The sequence below is a fragment of the Xyrauchen texanus genome, chromosome 22 (assembly GCF_025860055.1).
Source record: "Xyrauchen texanus isolate HMW12.3.18 chromosome 22, RBS_HiC_50CHRs, whole genome shotgun sequence".
NCBI lineage: Eukaryota > Metazoa > Chordata > Actinopteri > Cypriniformes > Catostomidae > Xyrauchen > Xyrauchen texanus.
The window spans coordinates 38794860-38815780 of record NC_068297.1 but is presented as its reverse complement, the minus strand read 5'-3'; the positions used below and the strand labels follow the sequence as shown (position 1 = coordinate 38815780).

General features: G+C 39.5%; 1 protein-coding gene across 6 annotated transcripts in view; it reads left to right on the top strand.

Annotated features, from left to right (window-relative positions):
* LOC127662172 (collagen alpha-1(XII) chain-like) overlaps positions 1-20921 on the top strand; it is a 145684-nt gene that overhangs the window by 44949 nt on the left and 79814 nt on the right. For 5 of the 6 annotated variants that reach the window (XM_052153242.1, XM_052153241.1, XM_052153238.1 and 2 more), the window contains 9 exons: positions 8320-8469; positions 9027-9146; positions 9242-9406; positions 10174-10320; positions 12456-12598; positions 15070-15199; positions 17892-18037; positions 20171-20300; positions 20414-20550. In XM_052153242.1, the coding sequence (XP_052009202.1) occupies positions 8320-8469; positions 9027-9146; positions 9242-9406; positions 10174-10320; positions 12456-12598; positions 15070-15199; positions 17892-18037; positions 20171-20300; positions 20414-20550 (1268 nt within the window). The remainder of the gene's footprint in view (positions 1-8319; positions 8470-9026; positions 9147-9241; positions 9407-10173; positions 10321-12455; positions 12599-15069; positions 15200-17891; positions 18038-20170; positions 20301-20413; positions 20551-20921) is intronic. The other variant, XM_052153240.1, reaches the window with a different exon arrangement.

The following is a 20921-nucleotide window of genomic DNA, read 5'->3' as shown; positions in this document are numbered from 1 at the left end:
AGGGAAAGAGGGACGGAGGGCATTGGAACTCGTCTCATCTTCCGACCTGATATTTTGATTTTTTTTTTTCTATAAATATATTTGTTTGACAGGGAAGCTGTGGGCAAACAGGAATATATATTCATTTATTTAAAAGGGTACCCAGAAAAAAGGGTACTTTCTCTCGAGGAAGAAAAAGGGCCTCCATCTACTCCAGAGGGTTAATCAAAAAGACTCTGTCTATAACAAAGCATATCCTTTTTACAATTTATTTATTTTTCTTCCATTTTGAGTCAGAAACGTAGGCTCTAGTCTCAGATAGTGCTTTGAGTAATGGCAAATACCTTTCAGCACAGCTAATTGTGTTGTGAAAGAGCAGACAGGGTGACTATGCCACATGGTAACCGCTGCCTCTGCCTTCACATGGAACAACGCTTGAGTTTCAAGAGCAAAACAGGTGATCTACTCACAATTACCAATTCTTAACAACTTGGTTAGGAAAAATTGACATACAGAATTAAGGCTTTGCACATGGTCTTTTGACCCTGCTCTGGAATGCTACTCCTAATTGGAAAAAGATCTAGTGGTGAGGGGATCAGCTAGACAAAGCATATCAGCTTAGGTTGAGTTAAATGTCTTTTTTTTTAGGGTATTCTTTTAAGTACCGTGGAGTACCGTGTTAATACCATGGTGTATGAATATGGTAATAATTCAATATCAAAGTATATATCAAAGGAGAATAGTATTAACTTTTAACATCATCACTGTACCATGGTATTGCCATGGCATTAACGTTTCATCAAATGGATACAAAGTATTAACATGAAAACAACAGACCAAATCAACTAGTTGACAATTTAAAATTTCATATCTACTTTCTTTAAAAAATATGCTTTCACTGTTACAGTTAAACCCCATTGGGTCCAGGTCCCTGGCTCAAAGCACTAGTAAAAAATAAAAATATTGTCATGTGAAAAAGAAGGTACACCCTCCTTGAATTCTATGGTTTTATGCATCAGGACATAATAAAATTAATCTGGTTCTTAGCAGGTCTTAAAATTAGGTAAATACAACCTCAGATGAACAACAACTCATGACATATTGCACCGTGTCATGATTTATTTATTTAAAATAAGGCAAAAATGGAGAAGCCATGTGTGAAAAACTATGCAAGGGTACTGCTTCCATAGGAATTAAGAGGCTATGTAGTAGCAAAGTGCTGCTAATCAAATGCCCTTGATTAATTTATCATCAGCATTGATCATGTTTTAGCAGTTTGCTGGTCTGGAGCATTCAGGTGTGTGTTAACACAATGCCAAGGAGGAAAGATATCAGCAATGATATTAGAGATGGAATTGTTGCTGCCAATCAATCTGGGAAGGGTTATAAAGCCATTTCCAAACAATTTAAAGTCCATCCTTCTACAGTGAGAAAGATTATTCACAAGTGGAAAACATTCAAGACAGTTGCCAATCTTCCCAGGAGTGGACGTCCCAGCAAATTCACCCCAAGGTCAGACCGCGCATGTTAAATGTTAAAGTTCATGACCGAACAAGTATGCTTTTTTTGGAAGTGTTACCAGGACAAAGCCTGTTCACTCTAAAAAGAACATGGCAGCATGGCTTAGGTTTGCAAATTTGCATCTGAACAAACCACAAGACTTGGTTTGACAACCTTTGGACAGTCGAGACCAAAGTGGAGATGTTTAGCCATAATGCACAACGCCATGTTTGGCGAAAACCAAACTCAGCATATCAGCACTAACAGATCATACCAACTGTCAAGCACGGTGGTGGAGGGGTGATGATTTGGGCTTGTTTTGCAGCCACAGGACCTGGGCACCTTGCAGTCATTGAGCCAAGCATGAACTCCTCTCTATACCAAAGTACTCTATAGTCAAATGTGAGGCCATCTGTCTGACAGCTAAAGCTTGGCCGAAATTGGGTCATGCAACAGGACAATTATACCAAGCACACCAGCATATCTACAACAAAATGGCTGAAAAAGAAAAGAATCAAGGTGTTGCAATGGCAGAGTCAAAGTCCAGACCTCAACCCGATTGAAATGCTGTGGCGAGACCTTAAGAGAGCTGTGCATAAACAAATGCCCAAAAACCTCAATGAACTGAAGCAACGTTGTAAAGAAGAGTGGGCCAAAATTCCTCCACAACGAGGTGAGAGACTGATAAATTCAGACAGAATATGAATACTTGAAGTTATTGCTGCTAAAGATGATTCTACAAGCTATTGAATCCTAAGATGTACTTAGTTTTTCACACATGGCTTCTCCATTTTGGCTTTATTTTTGTGAAGTCAATCATGACACGGTGTAATATGTCATGTGTTGTCGTTCATCTGAGGTTGTATTTACCTAATTTTAAGACCTACTAAGGACCAGAGGATTTTTATTATGTCCTTATGCGTAAAGCCATTGAATTCAAGGAGCTTGTACTTTCTTTTTCACATGACTGTAAATTATTGTGAAAGTCAAAATATTAAATGACATGGAAAAGTAATTTCTGTGTAATCCATTATTTTTGTTTTAAAAAAAACTATTATACAGATAAAATAATATCTATATCTAATATAAAATAAAATAATGCCACTGCCACCTTTCCAAAATCATAGTTGAAAATGATCATTTTGTGCCCCCTCTACAAAATAATGGATTACTCATTACATTTTGATCCATGGAATTTAATATGTTGGCTTTCATCATCATCATTTATGTTTATCTTTCTTTAGAAAAATATTAACAAAATCAAACATTTCTGAAATTTTGTTGTTTTGACATCACCCTATTGATAATGGATTAGATGGATCTTGCCTTCTAACAGGAAGTAGAACTGTGGGTGACGACAGACAGAGAACATGAGATGAGTGCCTCCTCCAGACTGTACTGCCCAACAAATGTCATTGCATTAAAGTTATGTGCTGTCAGTCGGAGATGAAAGCACACCATGTGTTTGCTCTCCTGAACAATCTGGACGTACTTAAGGAAGCCCATCTGTGTCTAAACAGAACCATGCTTGATCCATCATGTTATTCATTCAGTTCATTTTATAATTTGTCTTTCATTAGAGAGAGTATTTGGTAAGGTCTTCACTTGCTATCTTTACTAATAATGCAGAAACATTTACATTTACATTTATGCATTTGGCAGACGTTTTTATCCATAGCGACTTACAGTGCACTTATTACAGGGACAATTCCCCTGGAGCAACCTGGAGTTAAGTGCCTTGCTCAAGGACACAATGGTGGTGGTTGTGGGGATCGAACCACCGACCTTCTGATTACCAGTTATGTGCTTTAGCCCACTACGCCACCATCACTCCAACATGAGATTGCTGTTGCTTGTTCAAGACCCTTTCATGGCTTGATGAGTGCAGTTTTCTTTCCTGTGTTGACATTTTTCCAATAGAAGCAGGAAACTTTTACTCAGGCAAACCATGATTTGCTACTTGATATTGCTAGCCCGTGGCAGATTCTAGTGAGCATCTTATCGGAAAAAAATTAGTTAACACCCCTGCAGACAAGGTCCGTTTTCTAGGAAGGGAAAGAATGTACATTTTGAAAGTTTCAAATTAGTTTTCTTAAATTAAAATTACCATGTCATTTTAACTTAAATGCTTCAAGTAGAAGAAACCTGAATTAAGTAAACACAACAATATGTATCATATCAAAGTATCTCATATGAAACTCTTTTAGTGAAATGTTAGCATGCTAAGCACACACGTTCATGTTGTCCCAACACACATAGATTAAGTAAATCTGACAAGACATTTTTAGTTGAATCAACTTAATTTAAGTTCCCCGTCTGTCACTCATTTTGACGTTGTGTCGAAGAAGCGACACTAGGGGTCTCTCTTGAGCACCGAATATACCTCTGATCTATGAAAAAAGGCCAATGAGAAGTTGGCGGAAAGAATTTGCATGTCCCGCGCCCGGACATATGGGTATAAAGGTGGGGAAATGCGTCTGTTTCATTCAGAAATTTTCTTCGGAGCTGATGGTCGTGTATGCAGTGAGCTGCGGATCACACACCTGTTCCTCTACCTCTGAGCGATACTGCTGTTGGATCTACGGCGCATTTCAGCGGCTTTCTCCTTCTCTGCACGGCAGTGCAGTTTGCCCCTGGGCGCTTCGACAGCACCAAACTTAAAAGAGTGTTACATAAAAGAGTGATTTTCTCTAAAAGAGCAATACACACTGGCATTGAACATCCTTTTCAGGGCGCATCTTTGTAAAGATGCCTTTCCGCCCCTGCGTATTTCCTGGATGCGGTAGATGGCCACAGGCGCTGTCTCGTGTGTCTGGGCTGCGATCACACCGAGGCAGCGTTTCTGGATCGTTCATGTTCTCACTGCGATAACATGACCATGGCAACATTGCGGTCGCGGCTTTCCTTCAACTGAAGGAACGCCACTCCAGCCGCCCCCCGTGTCGCTCCTTCTTCCCACGGGATTGAGGACGACGCGGCTGGCGATGGAGGCAATCCGGGTATGGCAGCGGGCGCGGTTTCGCCGGGTACATCCACGCAAACCACCCGCCCCCCGGCATGCTCTTTGACTTCCGTCTGGGCTTGAGGCAACAGCGGCTCGCCTCACAGCCAGCCTGCCTAACCTTTTGAGCCCCCTGAGCTGGATGAGCTCGCGGCTGCATCGGAGAGCGGTCCGGCATCTGACGTGGATGACTCGTCTGGGCTGCTGCCTTCTGGCCAGCACGCCCAGGCTGAGGCTGACGCCCAGATGTCCGACATGCTTGCCCGAGTCGACGTCTGGAACCATCCGTTCTCCCCACAGCCATCGCGGCTGGATGATTGGTTCCTGGGGTCTGCGAGCCATTCACAGTCATACCCCCCCCCCACCGGTCCCTTTTTTCCCAGAGGTGATACTCTGCTCATGTATCACAGGTACACAGCGATTCCCCAGGTGGATAGGGCGGTTGCGTTCCACCTATGCACTGAGAACGCCGCCACCTGGCGGGGTCAACCTGTGCTCCCCTCCAAGGCCTGTAGGACGACGTCATCATTGACCGCCAAATCCTACAGCGTCACCGGTCAGGCCACTTCCGAGTGGACTTCCGCCCTGCATGCCATGGCCCTGCACGAGGGTAGTTCTGATCCCGACGTGTTGCAGGAACTGCGCTCAGCGACCGACCTCACCCTCAGGGCCACGAAGGCCACAGTGCAGTCACTCGGGCAGGCGATGGCCACACTTGTGGTTCAGGAACGTCATCTGTGGCTGAAATTGGTCGAGATGCGCAAGACGGACAAGACACTCTTCCTCGATGGCCCCTGTCTGGGTCGCACCCAGACAATCTTTATGTCTGCTAAAAGTAGATTGGTGATTATTGTTATGATAATTCATTGACTGACTGAATTGTCCTCTGGCCACAGATGTAATGTGCAAAACTACAGCTCAGGCCGATATCATTCTGCTCATTGATGGATCTTGGAGTATTGGCCGCCTGAACTTCAAGACCATAAGGTCTTTCATTGGCCGCATGGTGGGTGTGTTTGACATCGGCCCGGATCATGTCCCGTGTTTTCTCAGGTCCGAGCCAGTAGAACTCAGTAACACACTGACGGATTGACCAGGTGAATCGCTTGCACCTAGTGCACTTTCCCTCGGCTGAGGTAATACCATGCGCTTTTTCTCCCAGGAGAGCCCACTCACTCGGCTCGCTGGATGACTCCTCCCTAGCCCTGTGGGTCCACAATTCGGCGGAGGAATTCACAGACCCAATCCACTGTGGGTACTCAAATCTACAGGGCTACACTAATATGTGAACAGCATGTGTGTACATGTGTGTGTTTATGAGAAAATAATGTTTATGCGTGTTTTAAAAAAAAAACTTAATGTCAAGTCATTGAAATAAGGCCATATAACACATAGTAAACATTTGTTCACAAGACTTTTCAGAACTGCATCTTTTAGCCTAGATTTTTTTCTTCAAAAGTATGTGAAAATGATCCTGAGCACTCACTCATTCAAAGCAATATAGTCATTTAACTTTTGTAAGACACTATTAGTGTCAGAATGGCTGTATGCGGGGAGGGTGTGACACATCATGAATTATGCAGTGATTTACACCTGAAGAGACAAAGACCCTCCCCTAGGAATATCAATGAGGAATGTGACAGAGGGAGCTATAGAGAATGAATGTGAGGAGACTTAATGATTGAATGTATTGTCTTAGTTTATTCACAAAATCAAGTTTAAGTTACCAGTAGTAATCTGACTATACACTTTACGTGTGCTGTATATGCGTGTCAATGTGCCATTACCGGAGATAGTACTAACATTAACACATTTGCGCACTTCATCAACCGGCATATTTACACATTTACACATATTTACAACAGATATTTGCGAGGCAATGTGAGCACACGCTTCGTTGATGATAATGAGGCAGCATAAACACTATAGCCTAGTCAAAATATAATCTAAACATAGATAATATTTTTAAAATATAATTTTACATATCATACAGCATATAGCCTATAGGCTAGACAATTTAAATGTAACTAAAACCTGCCTATTAAGATATATTTTCCTCTGAATAGGCTACTGGATGGCAAGTCTGGAAATAGTCCAACCAGTAAAATATGTACATGTTTATATAAAATAGCTTGTTTATCTAAAAGTTAAACTAAAAGACTTACTCTTCCGAAATTGTATCCACGGCTGGATCAAGTCGCTCTTCGAAATGCAAACGTTCATCGTCGGAGTCCCGATCTTCTTCCGAGGAAAATGTGAACTCTTCGTCACTGTCCAAGATGAGCTGAAGAGCTTCCTCTCCGGTGTAGCGTGCCATCTTCCAAATGCGCAGGAAAGTGAATTAATCTAATGATGAAACTTGCTGCTTATAAGGCATTTGCCTGGGGGCGTTTATCTATTTTGCATATGGCCTCAACACATTATCTTATGAATAGAGCGCTCTGTGAGTGGGTGTGAACACATTAACGATAATGAGCTGAGACAGGAGAAACTGTAATTCTCTTTAGTTTCATACAGATTACATTGCAGGAGAATATTTGTTTTAAATATGAATTGTTTTATTTAAAAGTAGAAATTTAAAACTTTCTTTAGACGTATGTTTCATGTTTGTTAGATAAGTATTAGCTGAGTTTCAGTTAATTTTCCAGACTTGTTTCAGAAAGATTTTTGCGGAGACAGAGTGAGCTGAAAGCGCACCCTGTTTATTTTATTTATTTAAAAAAAACACAAGGTTTTGATGTTAATATGAGTGTACACAAAAAAAGAAGACCCTCTATAGTTTATAATCATGTATTGATTTTATTTATATGACCATAAATGACGGAGTATTTTAAGTCTATGTTGCTGCTATGTGAAAAAAAAAACTGCAAAACGCGCCGGCGCGTTTGCCGACCCCAGAGGGTTAAGAGAGACCCCTAGTGTTGCTTCTTCGACACAACGTCTCGTTCCCTCCATCAGGAAACGGAGGTTACATTTGTAACCTAGAGGTTCCCTTGGTTACATTATATTTTGTTGTTTTTTGTAATATGAGCATGGTAAGGTTGAATTTAAGTATATTGTATATCTGCTAAATGTTTATTTTGTCAGCTTTTAGGAGCACACTAGCTGCATATTGGTGGCCTCAAAGCGAACAGACATGGACTTCAAGCCACAAAACTCCCATTTTTATTTATAACATGCATCAGCAATATTCAGAAATATGGAATTTACAGTATTACACAATTTACATGCATTGTTAGTGTTTACAGCACACAAGATTTCACATTACAGGATGAATGCCTGTTTGAGTAATACACCATTTTAAAAGACGAATGAATATTAATTTTATTGCTATTTAGAAACTCCCACGCAGGTATGTTTTTATGTAGAAAGCACATGTGATTTTAAAATGTTAACTGACTGTAACAATTGGTTTCTTATCTTCTTCATTGTTGCTTGCGGGAATTGTCTATAAATCAGACAATTATGCAATCTGTTCTCTTTAAGCAGGGCCAGACAGGCGGCACTTTTCACTTTCGTCGCACACAGGTGTCTGGAAAGAAAACAAGATGGGACACAGACCAACACATCGCTTAAAATAATGTTTCTTCACCAACAAAAGATTTCATAGTTTAAAAAGATGTTATGTAACATAACTTATCAAGAGGTTATAAAATGCATCTGCCCAAAATGCTAAATAAACTGTTGTGACATGCATGACTGTGTGAATGTTTTGTGTGTGTTTTATTTTCTCGAATCATGATCTTTGGCATCACTTAAATCTTTATGTCTGCTAATAGTAGATTGGTGATTATTGTTATGATAATTAATTGACTGACTGAATTGTCCTCTGGCCACAGATGTAACATGCAAAACTACAGCTCAGGCCGATATCATTCTGCTCATTGATGGATCTTGGAGTATCGGCCGCCTGAACTTCAAGACCATAAGGGCTTTCATTGGCCGCATGGTGGGTGTGTTTGACATCGGCCCGGATCGTGTCCAGATTGGTAAGAGTATTTTCATTTGTTAATAAGTGGATTCACAAAAAGTACCTGTTCATAAGAAAGAAAAATCACAAATGAAGGTGAATAGTGGGTACTGAGGCTAATAGTCTCCCTAAAATTTCTTTTTTTTGGAACAAAAGAACAAAAAGGGGGTTCTCGTGCTCCTGAAATTTCTCCTGAGAAAAAGGCCCCAGTATTCTCCTCATGAGTTTCAGATGAGATGTTTAAAAACAATGTTTCAAATTTTGCTTAGATTTGCAAAGATGCCAAAGTCTTTAATCAAAAGTCAGAGATAAAAAAAAACTTCCAAGACCAAAGTATCTGAACTATGCTATCCTCATTCTTTTAATAGCTCAGTGCAGCACTTTTACTGTACAGTTAACAATTGCAATATTTGTGTCTATTTTTTTCTGCACTGGAATTTTAGGAGTAACATCTGAAACAAATTTGATATTTAAATTAATCATAACTGCAATATCATGTCTCATGTGCTATGAAAGAGAAGCCTCTAAGCAAAAACAGCAAAATTATATGTACTGTATATAATGTATGGTTTATAGGTCTGGCACAATACAGTGGAGACCCAAAGACAGAGTGGCACCTAAACGCTCACAGAACTAGAGCAGAACTTCTAGAGGCTGTGGCCAATCTACCCTACAAAGGAGGAAACACTTTGACTGGTATGTCATTGTATTCTATACAATATGTCAGAGTTGTTTGCTTGTAGCCCCAATGATATTTGGATTTATACGACCTATGTTCTAATATTCCGCAGGTCTTGCTTTAAATTACCTCCTTCAGAACAATTTCAAAGCTAACGTTGGTATGCGTCCAAACTCCCGGAAGATCGGCGTCCTGGTTACTGATGGCAAGTCACAGGATGACATCACAGTTAACTCTCAGAACCTGCGTGATCAGGATATCGAGCTGTATGCAATAGGTAAGAACTCTTTTTCTTTCTCTGTCATGATGAAGACAGGAATTTTCATCCCAATCCTACAGTGTATGAATGCTTGGTTAGCCGGCACCACACTAGCTGATTTTTCCAGTGATTTTCAGTTGTGAGCTTAATTTACATAATCGCCGGCTAGTAGGTGAGAGATGGAGTATGCATTAGCGCCTGCTAGTGGAAAGTTGTTAATCACTTGAATGTAGGAACTCCCTGCTGAATTAATGGCTTCAAAAACTGAAAAAGTACATCAGGTTTGTTGAAAAAATCATTCGGTCACAGAGGCAGGCTCTTGTGTTCTCCTCAACTGACTAATGAGCTTCTTCTTTTACTGAAGAACTGAAAAGATGTCAAACTGATCTGAACGTTTTCATCGCTATTAGCTGCATGTCATCACAAATGGCGATTTTAATCAAAGTGATTCTGTCACCAAGCATTTTTCCAGCATTTTTCTCCTACATTAAATGACTAATGAAATCATAAAGCTGAGACACACAGTCTGTTTTTATTGAATGTAATTTCTTTACTCACTGAAAGCTGCATATGGCGTTCTACGGCAAGCCTTGAGGGGATAAATACACAATCACACACTTTCACAAGGTAAAGTTACTCCATGAATCATTAAAGAGAGCGAGATCTAAGCAAAACAGTCCACATGTGTGACACCCGCTGCCAGAATCTAGTTGTTTTTGAGTGTAATGGATCATCAGTTGAAGTTTAATGTTGGTTGCGTCTTGTTGGGGTTCTGTGATCTCCAGGTGTAAAGAACGCAGATGAGGGCGAGTTGAGAACAATTGCCTCTGATCCTGATGATATCCACATGTACAACGTGGCGGACTTCTCCTTCCTGTTAGACATCGTGGATGACCTGACAAACAACCTGTGTAACAGTGTCAAGGGTCCAGGTAACATTGAGGTCATGTGCTGTATGTATGTGGTCATGAAGATTTATGTTTAATATATTATATTGTTATTATAGTCATGGCTAAAGGGAGTTGTACGATATAATCAAGTGCCTTGTTGCTTTTATAAAGCAGTTACATAATAAAAAGAAATAAGGGCACAAGTTTGCTTGGAAAAGTTCCTGTATTTAGCAAACACATCCTTTGTCTAAAACATACAGTACCTGGCATGTAAACGAAGGTCAATAGTTGCAGAGATAATCTCGGCAACTATTGACGAAGAGTTACAAAAATGAGATGTGAAAGTCGCAAAATAATGTTAATAAAATGGTTTAAATTAAAATATACTGTTGGCAAAAATATGACAAGAAAAAAAATTATATTGCAAGATATTAACAATGCTCTAACACTGTTTTTTTTTTAAACGAAAGAAAATGTAGAACACCTGTACAATGAACTTTACTAACAGGTTAATTACCTTACTCAAACACATCCTATGTATGTGAGATTAGTCAGCTATATCCACAACATTAACTTAATATTACAACTTGCATCTGCACAGACTATGAAGTAAATCAGTAAAAACCCCTCTGAAAAAATTTACCCCTCCCCCACCCACCACCTTTTTTTGTGATTTAGCTTTTCTCCAGATTTATATATATATATCAACTAAAACACCAGTACATTCTGGCCACTTAAATGTAGTTTTATCAGGTATTATCCTAGTGTTTTTTTAATCAAAATTCATCATATTTCAGGTGTTGGAGCTATTCACCAATGATGATCAATAACCTTATATTCAGTCTGATATGCTATACATATTTATATTAATCATATGAAAATGTATTTCATATTCTACATATGGGGGGGTGGGGGAGATGGGACCATGCACGACACGGATAGGTTTAGCCGTTACGCACCATCTCCAGTATGCGGGCTGGGTCTGAGTTGGGGAGGTAAAGCTCATTTTTAGGGTGCCAGCTGCCACCCCATGCCACCCTACTGGCCACGCCCCTGGAGCTATATGGCTTTATTATATATTTGTGAGTGAACAGGACACGTTTTGAGGGTGCAAACGCACTTATTACCCATTCTGGAAGACGTACCTCCCCACAGGTGCACCAGAGCATGTCACGGGAGGCACAAGTAAATAAACAAGTAACATGGACTTAAATGCGTGCTAGTCAGAATGCATAACTTGAGTTGTGAATACGGCATTTCTATAACACATTATCCTAAACTGTCTAAATGTGAGGAATTGACAGCAGAGTAACTTCTTAAAATAAGCTAATATATAATATATAATAAATATATGATTATATCTTTAATATGTCTGATACATGTTCAAATAATTTTTAGTAGTTAATTGTTTTTTTTTATATTTGAAAATATGGTTAAAGTTGATACATATTTGATACATGTTACATTTTGTAATTGTGCACATTATCGTCAACTAAAATATGTTATTTTTAAAGACTAAATTTATATACAATTAAAATGGACTAAAATATATAAATTCTACAGGATGAAATATTGAATAAATTTAAAGTATTTAGTCATCAAAAGACAAAAAATATGACTTAAATTACTGATGTGTTCATGTGTTACTGATGTGTACTGGTGTTAAAATTAACACTGCTTTTATGGGTAATGTGCATTGAAATAGGCTACATAGTAGCAGTTAAGCATGTCTTTTGTGTCATAGATGTTACTTTCTTGTGAATTCTAATGCGACTGGAATGGACCAGTATCAACATATACATTCAGGACCGGAACTATCCATTTATAATGACATTTAATGATTGTGCAGAAGGGATGATTTGAGTAAAGCTGCTTACCGGAGAAAATTTTGCAAAACATTTTATCTCATGACTCATATTTGATCATGCTTCACTCAAATGCATTTGGATAAAAGAAGAAAAGAGGAATTTCCTTAACAGGATCTGTTTTTCTATCAGTGCTCCAAATGAGAGAACAATTCTAAATGAGAGAATTTAATCCTAATCGCTGGAAAGTTTGGCATAAAGTCCTTTTCTCCAGTTTGGGACAGTGAACATACTCCTTTTCTATGAATTCTGGCCATTGTGTTGAGGTGGTCAAAGGATAAAGTCTAATTACTATCATTACTGCCATCACAGGAGGAGGCCCTGAACCACCCACTGATCTAGTGACATCAGATGTGACCCATTACTCTTTCCGTGCCACCTGGAATGGCCCTGACGGACCCATAGACAAGTACAGAATAGAGTATGTGAGCACTGCTGGAGGAGAACCTCAACAGGTATAACCATTTCAAAACAAGTATTTTTACGCTATTATTAATGCTCTATTATTATTGCTCACACTTAGTGTTAGTGATTTAAACAAACCTGCAACCATATACCTCATATTATGTGCCTTGTCGAGGAAAGTTGTACTATGCGTTTCTAAGAAATTGGACTTGCAATTTTGAACTTGCTGATAATATAATGGGCAGAAAAACATTGAGCCAGTAAGTAACCACATAACAACCACCCAGAATACACAGCAAAAACACAGCAACATGCTGAGACTTGCTACTGCTAGAAATAGACATACTGTACATATGGAGATAAGCATGTGGACATGCTGCTGCTGCACAATTAGACAAAATGCAAGACATGCTACATCTAGACCTGTGGAGCTGGGGTGGAGGTGGGTTTAAGAGAAATCTTTACTTCATGTCATTTTAGACTCACAGTGACACCTAGTGGCGTGGATGCAGCATCATTCAAATGCAAAAGTTTTCTGTAACAGATGCTATTGTAGAAATTAACTTGTAAAGGGATTCAATGGGAAGGAGGAGGCGAGAACCAGTTTGATAATATAAATAATATTTTAATGAATAACTTAAAAGACACAAACACACATGACGGACATGTCCGTAAACTATCTCTCTCTCTCTCACGCACCACCGTCTGTCATTGGCCTTTATCCCTCTCGGAGGCTTAATTAGCCTGATAAGGGACCGGGTGTGTATAATCACAACCCGGCTCTGCCCTCCACCCTGCCACATTCCTCCCTTGTTCTCTCAGGCTGGGGAGCCCCCGGCCTGACGTACATCCGCCCCCCTCTTTCCCTGGGGGAGGGCGTGCTTTAAGCCTAGTCTGCCGGCAGGTCATCCCCATCTACCTGGACGAGGGAGGGGACAAGGGGAGGGAAACAGAAATAATTAAGATGGGGGTGCACTTCCTGTAACAGTGTAGTACCCCCCCCAAAAAAACACTAAAATTTAAACGAGAGGGAAAAGGCCAACGCAGAGCAGCAGTGAGATAGAGAGAGGAGAGAGGTAGATGAAAAAAAAACCTACTCACCGGTTCTCCGGTACACCGTCCTCAGTCACTTCTTCACCCTCTCAGGCGGACGACAGCCGCTTCTCCCCGGGCGGACCGGAGTCAGACTCACGACCCCCGGCGGTCAGAACGCCCCTTCTTGTTCTCGGCGACTCGTGGGGACACTCCTCCGCCCCTGGCAGCGGCTCTACCACTCCAGGCGGTCGGGGAACACTTCCCTCCTCCCCTCGCGGATGGTGGTCTTCCTCCGACCCCGCCACGTTTTTGGGGGATGGCAGGGCTCTCCTCCTCCCCTGGCAGCGGCTCCATCGCTCCAGGCGTTCGGGGAGTCCAGTCCTCACTCGCCTCGCGGACGGCGGCCATTCACCGCGTCAGGGCGGTCGGTCTACTCCCTCCCCCGGTGAATGGCAGCGGCGCTCCCCTGGGTGGATGGCAGTGTTGAGGATTCCGCGACGTGCATCCCTCCTCCTTCCTGGGCTTCGGCACCAGTGTAAAGGGATTCAATGGGAAGGAGGAGGCGAGAACCGGCTTGATAATATAAATAATATTTTAATGAATAACTTAAAAGACACAAACACACATGACGGACATGGTCGTAAACTATCTCTCTCTCGCACCACCGTCTGTCATCGGCCTTTATCCCTCTCGGAGGCTTAATTAGCAACCGGGATTAGGCCGGGTTGTATAATCAAAACCCGGCCCCGCCCTCCTCCCTGCCACATAACTACTCATTCAGCCATGATTAATTTAATCCATGAGTAAAAGTGTTCAATAACAGGACAGTTACTGAGAAGTAGTAGTATTCGGCTGGTCATGCCCCCCATGAAGTGACCCTCTCCATGTAGTGGCATAAAACAATTTTTATAAGGTTACTGATATGACTGGAGTCTTCATCTAATGTGAGTGCTCATGATTTTATACACATGTTTCAAAATTACAATACATTTCTTTAAGAGTAACACTTTTTTAATGAGGAAATAATTACTGAATACACCTTTAAGACATTACAGACATTATAGCATAATTTTCTGTAAATAATTTTGATATGATGTGTGTTGTGAAAACCGCTATACAAATAAAAGTGACTTGACTTAATTTATAGCTAGAGCAAGTAGACAAAATCGGAGACAAAGACAGAGCGAAAGAACGACAAAGTGAGGGCTTGATACATTTTCGGTTACTTATTCCTTTACAATTTGTCTATTATATCTTAATTTCATACAAAAAAATGGTAAGACTGAACCTTTGCCTGAATATTTTCTATGAAAACAAGTCTACTATTGTTATCTGAAACTTGAGTTTGACCTAGAAATTATTCATTTGTTACTTTGAAAGTGTTTGAATAACACAGGACTGTTTTCTGTGGACTGCGTCCTACTCTTTTCTTAGATCAACTAAAGTTTTGCTATGTGCTCATCTATAATCTCTTCCTCTGTTGCAGTTGTTTGTTGATGGTACGGTGACGACTGTGGTTTTGGAGAGTCTTATTCCACTGACGGAGTACATATTGAAGGTTTACTCAGTAGTGGGAGAGGAGAGCAGCGAGCCCCTCAAAGGCATGGAGACAACATGTAAGTGTACATTCATGACCAGAACAACCAGAGGCAATTCCTCAACATTATGAATCAGCACAGCAAAATGTGTATCATCAAATTTCTAAATTGGGCAACTGACAAAAGTAATGAGAATTTGAAAACACATATCTCTCTATAAAAATGTAATGCTGCTACCATGGTTTTTGAAAAGTTAGCATAGTAATACTATGGCAAAAGCATGGTATATGAATGTGGTAATTATTAAGTACCGTAGTATATATCAGAAGTACCATGATACCGCCACAGTACTTTTTTGGAAGAGTAGAAAAATAATTTGGGTGAATCTCACAAAGCCTGTCAAGGAAAGGGATATCTGCAGTGCAAAAAATACTATGATGTTTTATTCAAATTGTCAAGTACAATTTTAAATATTCTTCATGGTAGTATTTGTTGTACTGAATTTAATTTAGAAAAATAAATTGGGTCAGGACAAGATGATTTTCATTACTCTATTACAATAATGAGTGAGTTGTTGTTGTTATTTATTTTTTTGGCCTCACAGCTATCCAAATAAAATCTTTTGATTTTGGGGTGAAATATAACCTGGATATTTCCTTGTGAAATTCATCCTTTTAAATGTGAACCGTCATGCAGTATTTATATACAATTACAGTGGTGACCAAAACTATTGGCAATCTTGGTAAATATGAGCAAAAAAGGCTGTGAAAAATATGTGTTTATTCTTTATCCTTTTGATCTTTCATACAAAATATATATATAAAAATGTATCATATATATCAAACAATTACAAACACAACACGTTTTATCAAAAAATATATGTGTGGTACAATAATTGGCACCCCTGGAAATTCTTATGAGTAAAATATATCTAAAGTATATTCCCATTCATATTTTTTTTTTTTTTTTAAGCACACCTGGGTGACTAAGAACATGAAATTGTTCAGCCATGACTTCCTGTTTCAGAAGGGTATAAAAATGAAATAACACACAAGCCAGATTCCCTTAGTCATCTAAGGGATTGAAAATACCCATTTTAACAAGGGTACTGTAATTAACAAGTTACAATCAACTGAAGATGTTAAGAATCGACCTGAAAGATTACACATGTCTATGTTGTCTTCAAGCAAGGTGAGGAGGATGGTTTGAGTGACCAAATAATCTCCAAGGATTACAGCTGGAGAATTGTATAAATTAGTTGGGTCTTGGGGTCAGAAAGTCTCCAAAACTACAATCAAATGCCACCTACATCACAACAAGTTGTTTTGGGAGGGTTTCAGTAAAAAAGCCTCTGCTCTCATGCAACAACAAACTCAAGAATCTCCAGTTTGCCAGACATTACTGGAAATTCAAATGGGACCAGGTTCTATGGTCAGAAGAAACAAAAATACAGCTTTTTTAGCTGCAAACACCAGAGATGCGTTTGGTGCACACAGAGATGTAGCCATAAGGAAAAGTACCTCATGGCCACGGTTAAATATGGTTGATCTTTCACGTTGTGGGTCTGTTTTTATGCCAAAGATCCTACACATCTTGTTCGGATCCATGGCATCATGGACTCTATCAAATACCAACAGATAAAACAAATCATCAGCCAGAAAGCTTAAAATGGGCCCTGGTGGTTTTACAGCAAGACAATTATCCAAAACATCAACATCAACCCAAAAATGGTTAACTGACCACAAAATCAAGGTTCTGCCATGGTCATCCCAGTCTCCTGAACTGAACCCCATAGAAAATTAATGTGGTGAATTGAAGAGGAAAGTCCACCATGTTGACCTCGGGATTTGAAGGCTCTGGAGAGATTCTGTAGATTCTGTAGAGATTCTGGAGGAATGGTCTCAGATACCTTGCCATGTGTTCTCCAACCTCGCAAGAATATTCCGAGCTGTTATCTTGAGAAAGGGAGGTTGCACAAAATATTGAATAAAAGATTGCTGGTAATTGTCCCACACATATATTTAAGAAAAATATATGTTTTTTGATAAAACTTGTGTTGTGTTTGCAATTGTTTGATATCCATTAGAGGATACATTTTGTAAATATTTGGAATGTAAGCTCTAAAGTATAAACAATAAAGACATACTTTTCACAGCCTTCTTTGCTCATATTTACCAAGGGTGCCAATAGTTTTGGCCACCACTGTATACACCAGGATATTTAGGAATATATGGTGAAATGCTTTTTCTTTTCTGTTTAAAAATTACAAGGATTTGCTGATGTTAGCCAGGTGCAAATTATTTAAATGAATTAAATGCTATGGAATGTGTTTATGCTTTCATTGCTAAATCTGTGTTTATCATGTCTGAAGTTAAATTAACAATTTATGACATAACCCTAATGCAGTCTTTCCTTTCACAGTGCTGTCAATGTTTTCATGTTACATACAGCATGATGTTGCTTTGCACTGCGAAGTGTATTATTTCATGTATATTTGCATTTCCTTTATGTGTCATCGCTGTTGTCTTTATGTGCAATGTCATGATGTTGGCATATCTGTTTGTCCTTGTCATTTCCATCACGCAAGTATCCCATGAATTCTCTTGTCCAACCGTTGACTTCCATGGTGTTCCATTCCACCTTGTCAAACATCCATTATTCTACCCTGGACTGCTTTCATTTTCCCATTCGTGCTTCATTCCACTTAGATGGATAGCCAGAGATAGAAATGAGTAAGAAAAAGATAGAAAAGTTATGTTCCCCTCCGTAGTGCCTCTCAATGCAGTGAGGAGCATGAACATCTACAGGGTGCGCTCCACCACCATGAATGTGAGATGGGATGCGGCTGAAGGGGCCACAGGCTACATGGTTGTGTACGACGCCCTTAATGCCACTGAACCCTCTGTGAAAAAGGAGGTACGGTGACGCCACACTCAATATTTCAATCACTGTCCCAACCACAATCCCAATCTCACCATATCATACAGAACATTTCAAAACTAAAAGGAAAACATGTGAAAGAATAGTGTTCTATTGCCTTTAATGGTACCAAATTAAACAAACTAAATGTGCTAATGGAAATATTAGGGTGTAAGGCCACACATGTCTGTCAACAGCTATGACTTACTATGAAATGGGAAATGGAAAGCATTTTTGGAGAAATTCTAGATACCACCTACACTTAGTGAGCTCAAAGATGTTCTTTATAGTGCAGCATTTGGAAAATCAAGAGTGTCTGCGTTCAGCTCATTAGCTCATTGGGGCTTATAAACACAGTTTCTCCTTCGAGGTCTCTGCGTCAATTCTGGCAACAATCTGTTGTCCACAGGGCTTTGCCTAGATGTTCTAAGAGAGCAGATGTTTCAAAGCTCCTCCATTTTCTCATTAGATAGAAAAAATATGTTCAGCATATGATGCCTGTTTGAAATAAGGCTGCTTTTTTGTGGTACTAGTTACATTATTATAGTGGCAAACTAAGTCTTGATGTCTTAGGGTACAGAGTTAAATACAGGGTACCATATGTTGTAGAATAGGGGGTAATGTAAGAATTTGTTAGTTAGAATACTTGTGCTAAAATTACACTTCTGAAAAGACCAGAATATGCTGAATTTTTGATGCTGTGTCCTCAGCAGGCTTCTTAAATAGCTTTAACTCAACACGAAATCAATATCGAACTTATTTATATTCTTAATACATGTTCCTGGTCTTATTTTACACAATTCCAAAGACAATAAATAAATAAATACAATTATTATTAAAAAAAAAAACTGTCTTCGGAATATTTCATTAAACTTTGAGATGACTTTGCTTTTAGGTTGGTTAATCTCAAATTGCTTTTGGGCATTGTTGTAGGCTACTGTTATAGGTAATACAGTCTTTTTCAAAAACTTGCCTGTAGTAAATTTTGTAATTTGATGCAGATTAACAGTAATGTAATAAATGTAGGGCTGTCAATCAAATACAATTTTTAATCAAATGAATTACATCCTGATTAATTAATTGCATTTATCAATTTAATTATATATATTCATATTGGCTGAGTAAGACTCAAAATAAAGATAAATCAATATAAATATTACATAATAATTAATATAATTATAAATATAATATATATGTAATAAAAATTATAATTCAGATATTCAGATTATTGTGGGAGACAAGTAAAAAAAGGATTAGACTATTCAAAATTGTCTTTAGATATCAAAATATTCTTTGATATATTCCCATATCATTGAACATAAGCATACAAGCGACAGCAATATATGTTGTAATCGAATTTGTCAATCTGTCCTGTTCTTACAGAATGCATTCTTGCATTTCGTCGGTGCTATTTTTAATAGTTGTTCTATGTACATATGCGTCAGATGGATACTTTTTAAGTTGAAACTTTGAACCCCTGCATTCGGGTGCGCTTCATCTAGCTGTCAAAAACACATCCTTTTGATTGTGAATTTTTTGAGGTGCGCTGATTGCCCCCTGCAAGAAAAAAAAGAAAGTTACTTCAAGCTTGAATTGCTCCGATTGTAGAAAAATACATTAAGGAATTTACATAAGGATCAGGAGGCGTGATTAATTTGTAAAAATGTTTTAAAACATTATTTTTCATATAATTAATCATACTAAATTGCGTGTAATCGACGTACCTAACCCTAACCTAACTCTAAATACAACTAATAATGTTACCATTCAGATGCATTATGATTCTCACGGGAGTGAAATTGCTGTTCAGCCTCCACATCCCCGCCTCCCTAAAAGTGGGCGTTGGCGCTGTTTCAGGAGGGGAGCTGTCCTCCACAATTGACTGCAAACTCACAATTATTAGATCAGGCTCCATTCTGACATGGAACACCCACTACTCAGATTTTCAGAAATTCCAAATGAATAAAACAGCAAACAATTTTTAGCAAACTAGATCAGCAAAGTAACTCGAACTCAACATAAGCAAGCCTGGATATGCATGCTGGTCTAACCTGGTCTTTTCAGCAGGGAAATTTTCCCCTTGAACACATCTACCATCCCTTTCATTTGTGATGTGGTTAACTTTCACAGATGCGTGTGAAAGGAAAGGTCACTGACGTCCAGCTGAAGAACCTTCATCCCAACACAGCCTACAGCATTTTCATCTTTGCCCTGCACGGCGACACTGCCAGTGAACCTCTTGCTGATCAGGGGGTGACCTGTAGGTGGCACTAGGGCTCTCTTTCCCCCAGCAGGGATGATTAGCATAGCCATTAGATTCTCATTGTTTGTTTGTCTGTTTTTGTTTCGTTTGTTTGCTTCTGTCCGCTATAGTGCCACTTCCTTCAGCCGGTGAGTTGAGGATCATAGATGTTACTCACAGCACCATGCTGCTGGACTGGGATGCTGCATCCGGCGCCGTTCGCAAATACATCATAACTTACAAGCCAAAGGATGGAGAGTCCAAGGAGGTAAGATCACTGTTATCTGCTGGAGTTTTAATGAGTTCTCAAGGCAAATGCAGCCACATGAGAACTTCGGAGGTCTGCTAGCGTTTTTAGTTAAAGCTCCCCATGGAAATTGCTTGGAAGTCATTAGGGAATACTTTTTTGGACAGCTTGTCAACTTCTGGGGAGCTGAACTGTTGACCAACACTCTTCTGTTTGCATGTATAAAGAAGTCTTCCTGAGTCACTGTAGTCATCGGGCAGTATCTGAATTTCTTGTAGCAAGATTTCTGTATATTTACACAATAAGTTCTGGCACACACCCAAATAGAGGCTCTTGTTGATGGATTTGGGCCTAACACTGCAGCAATTACGTTACACAAGTCAGTGAAGATG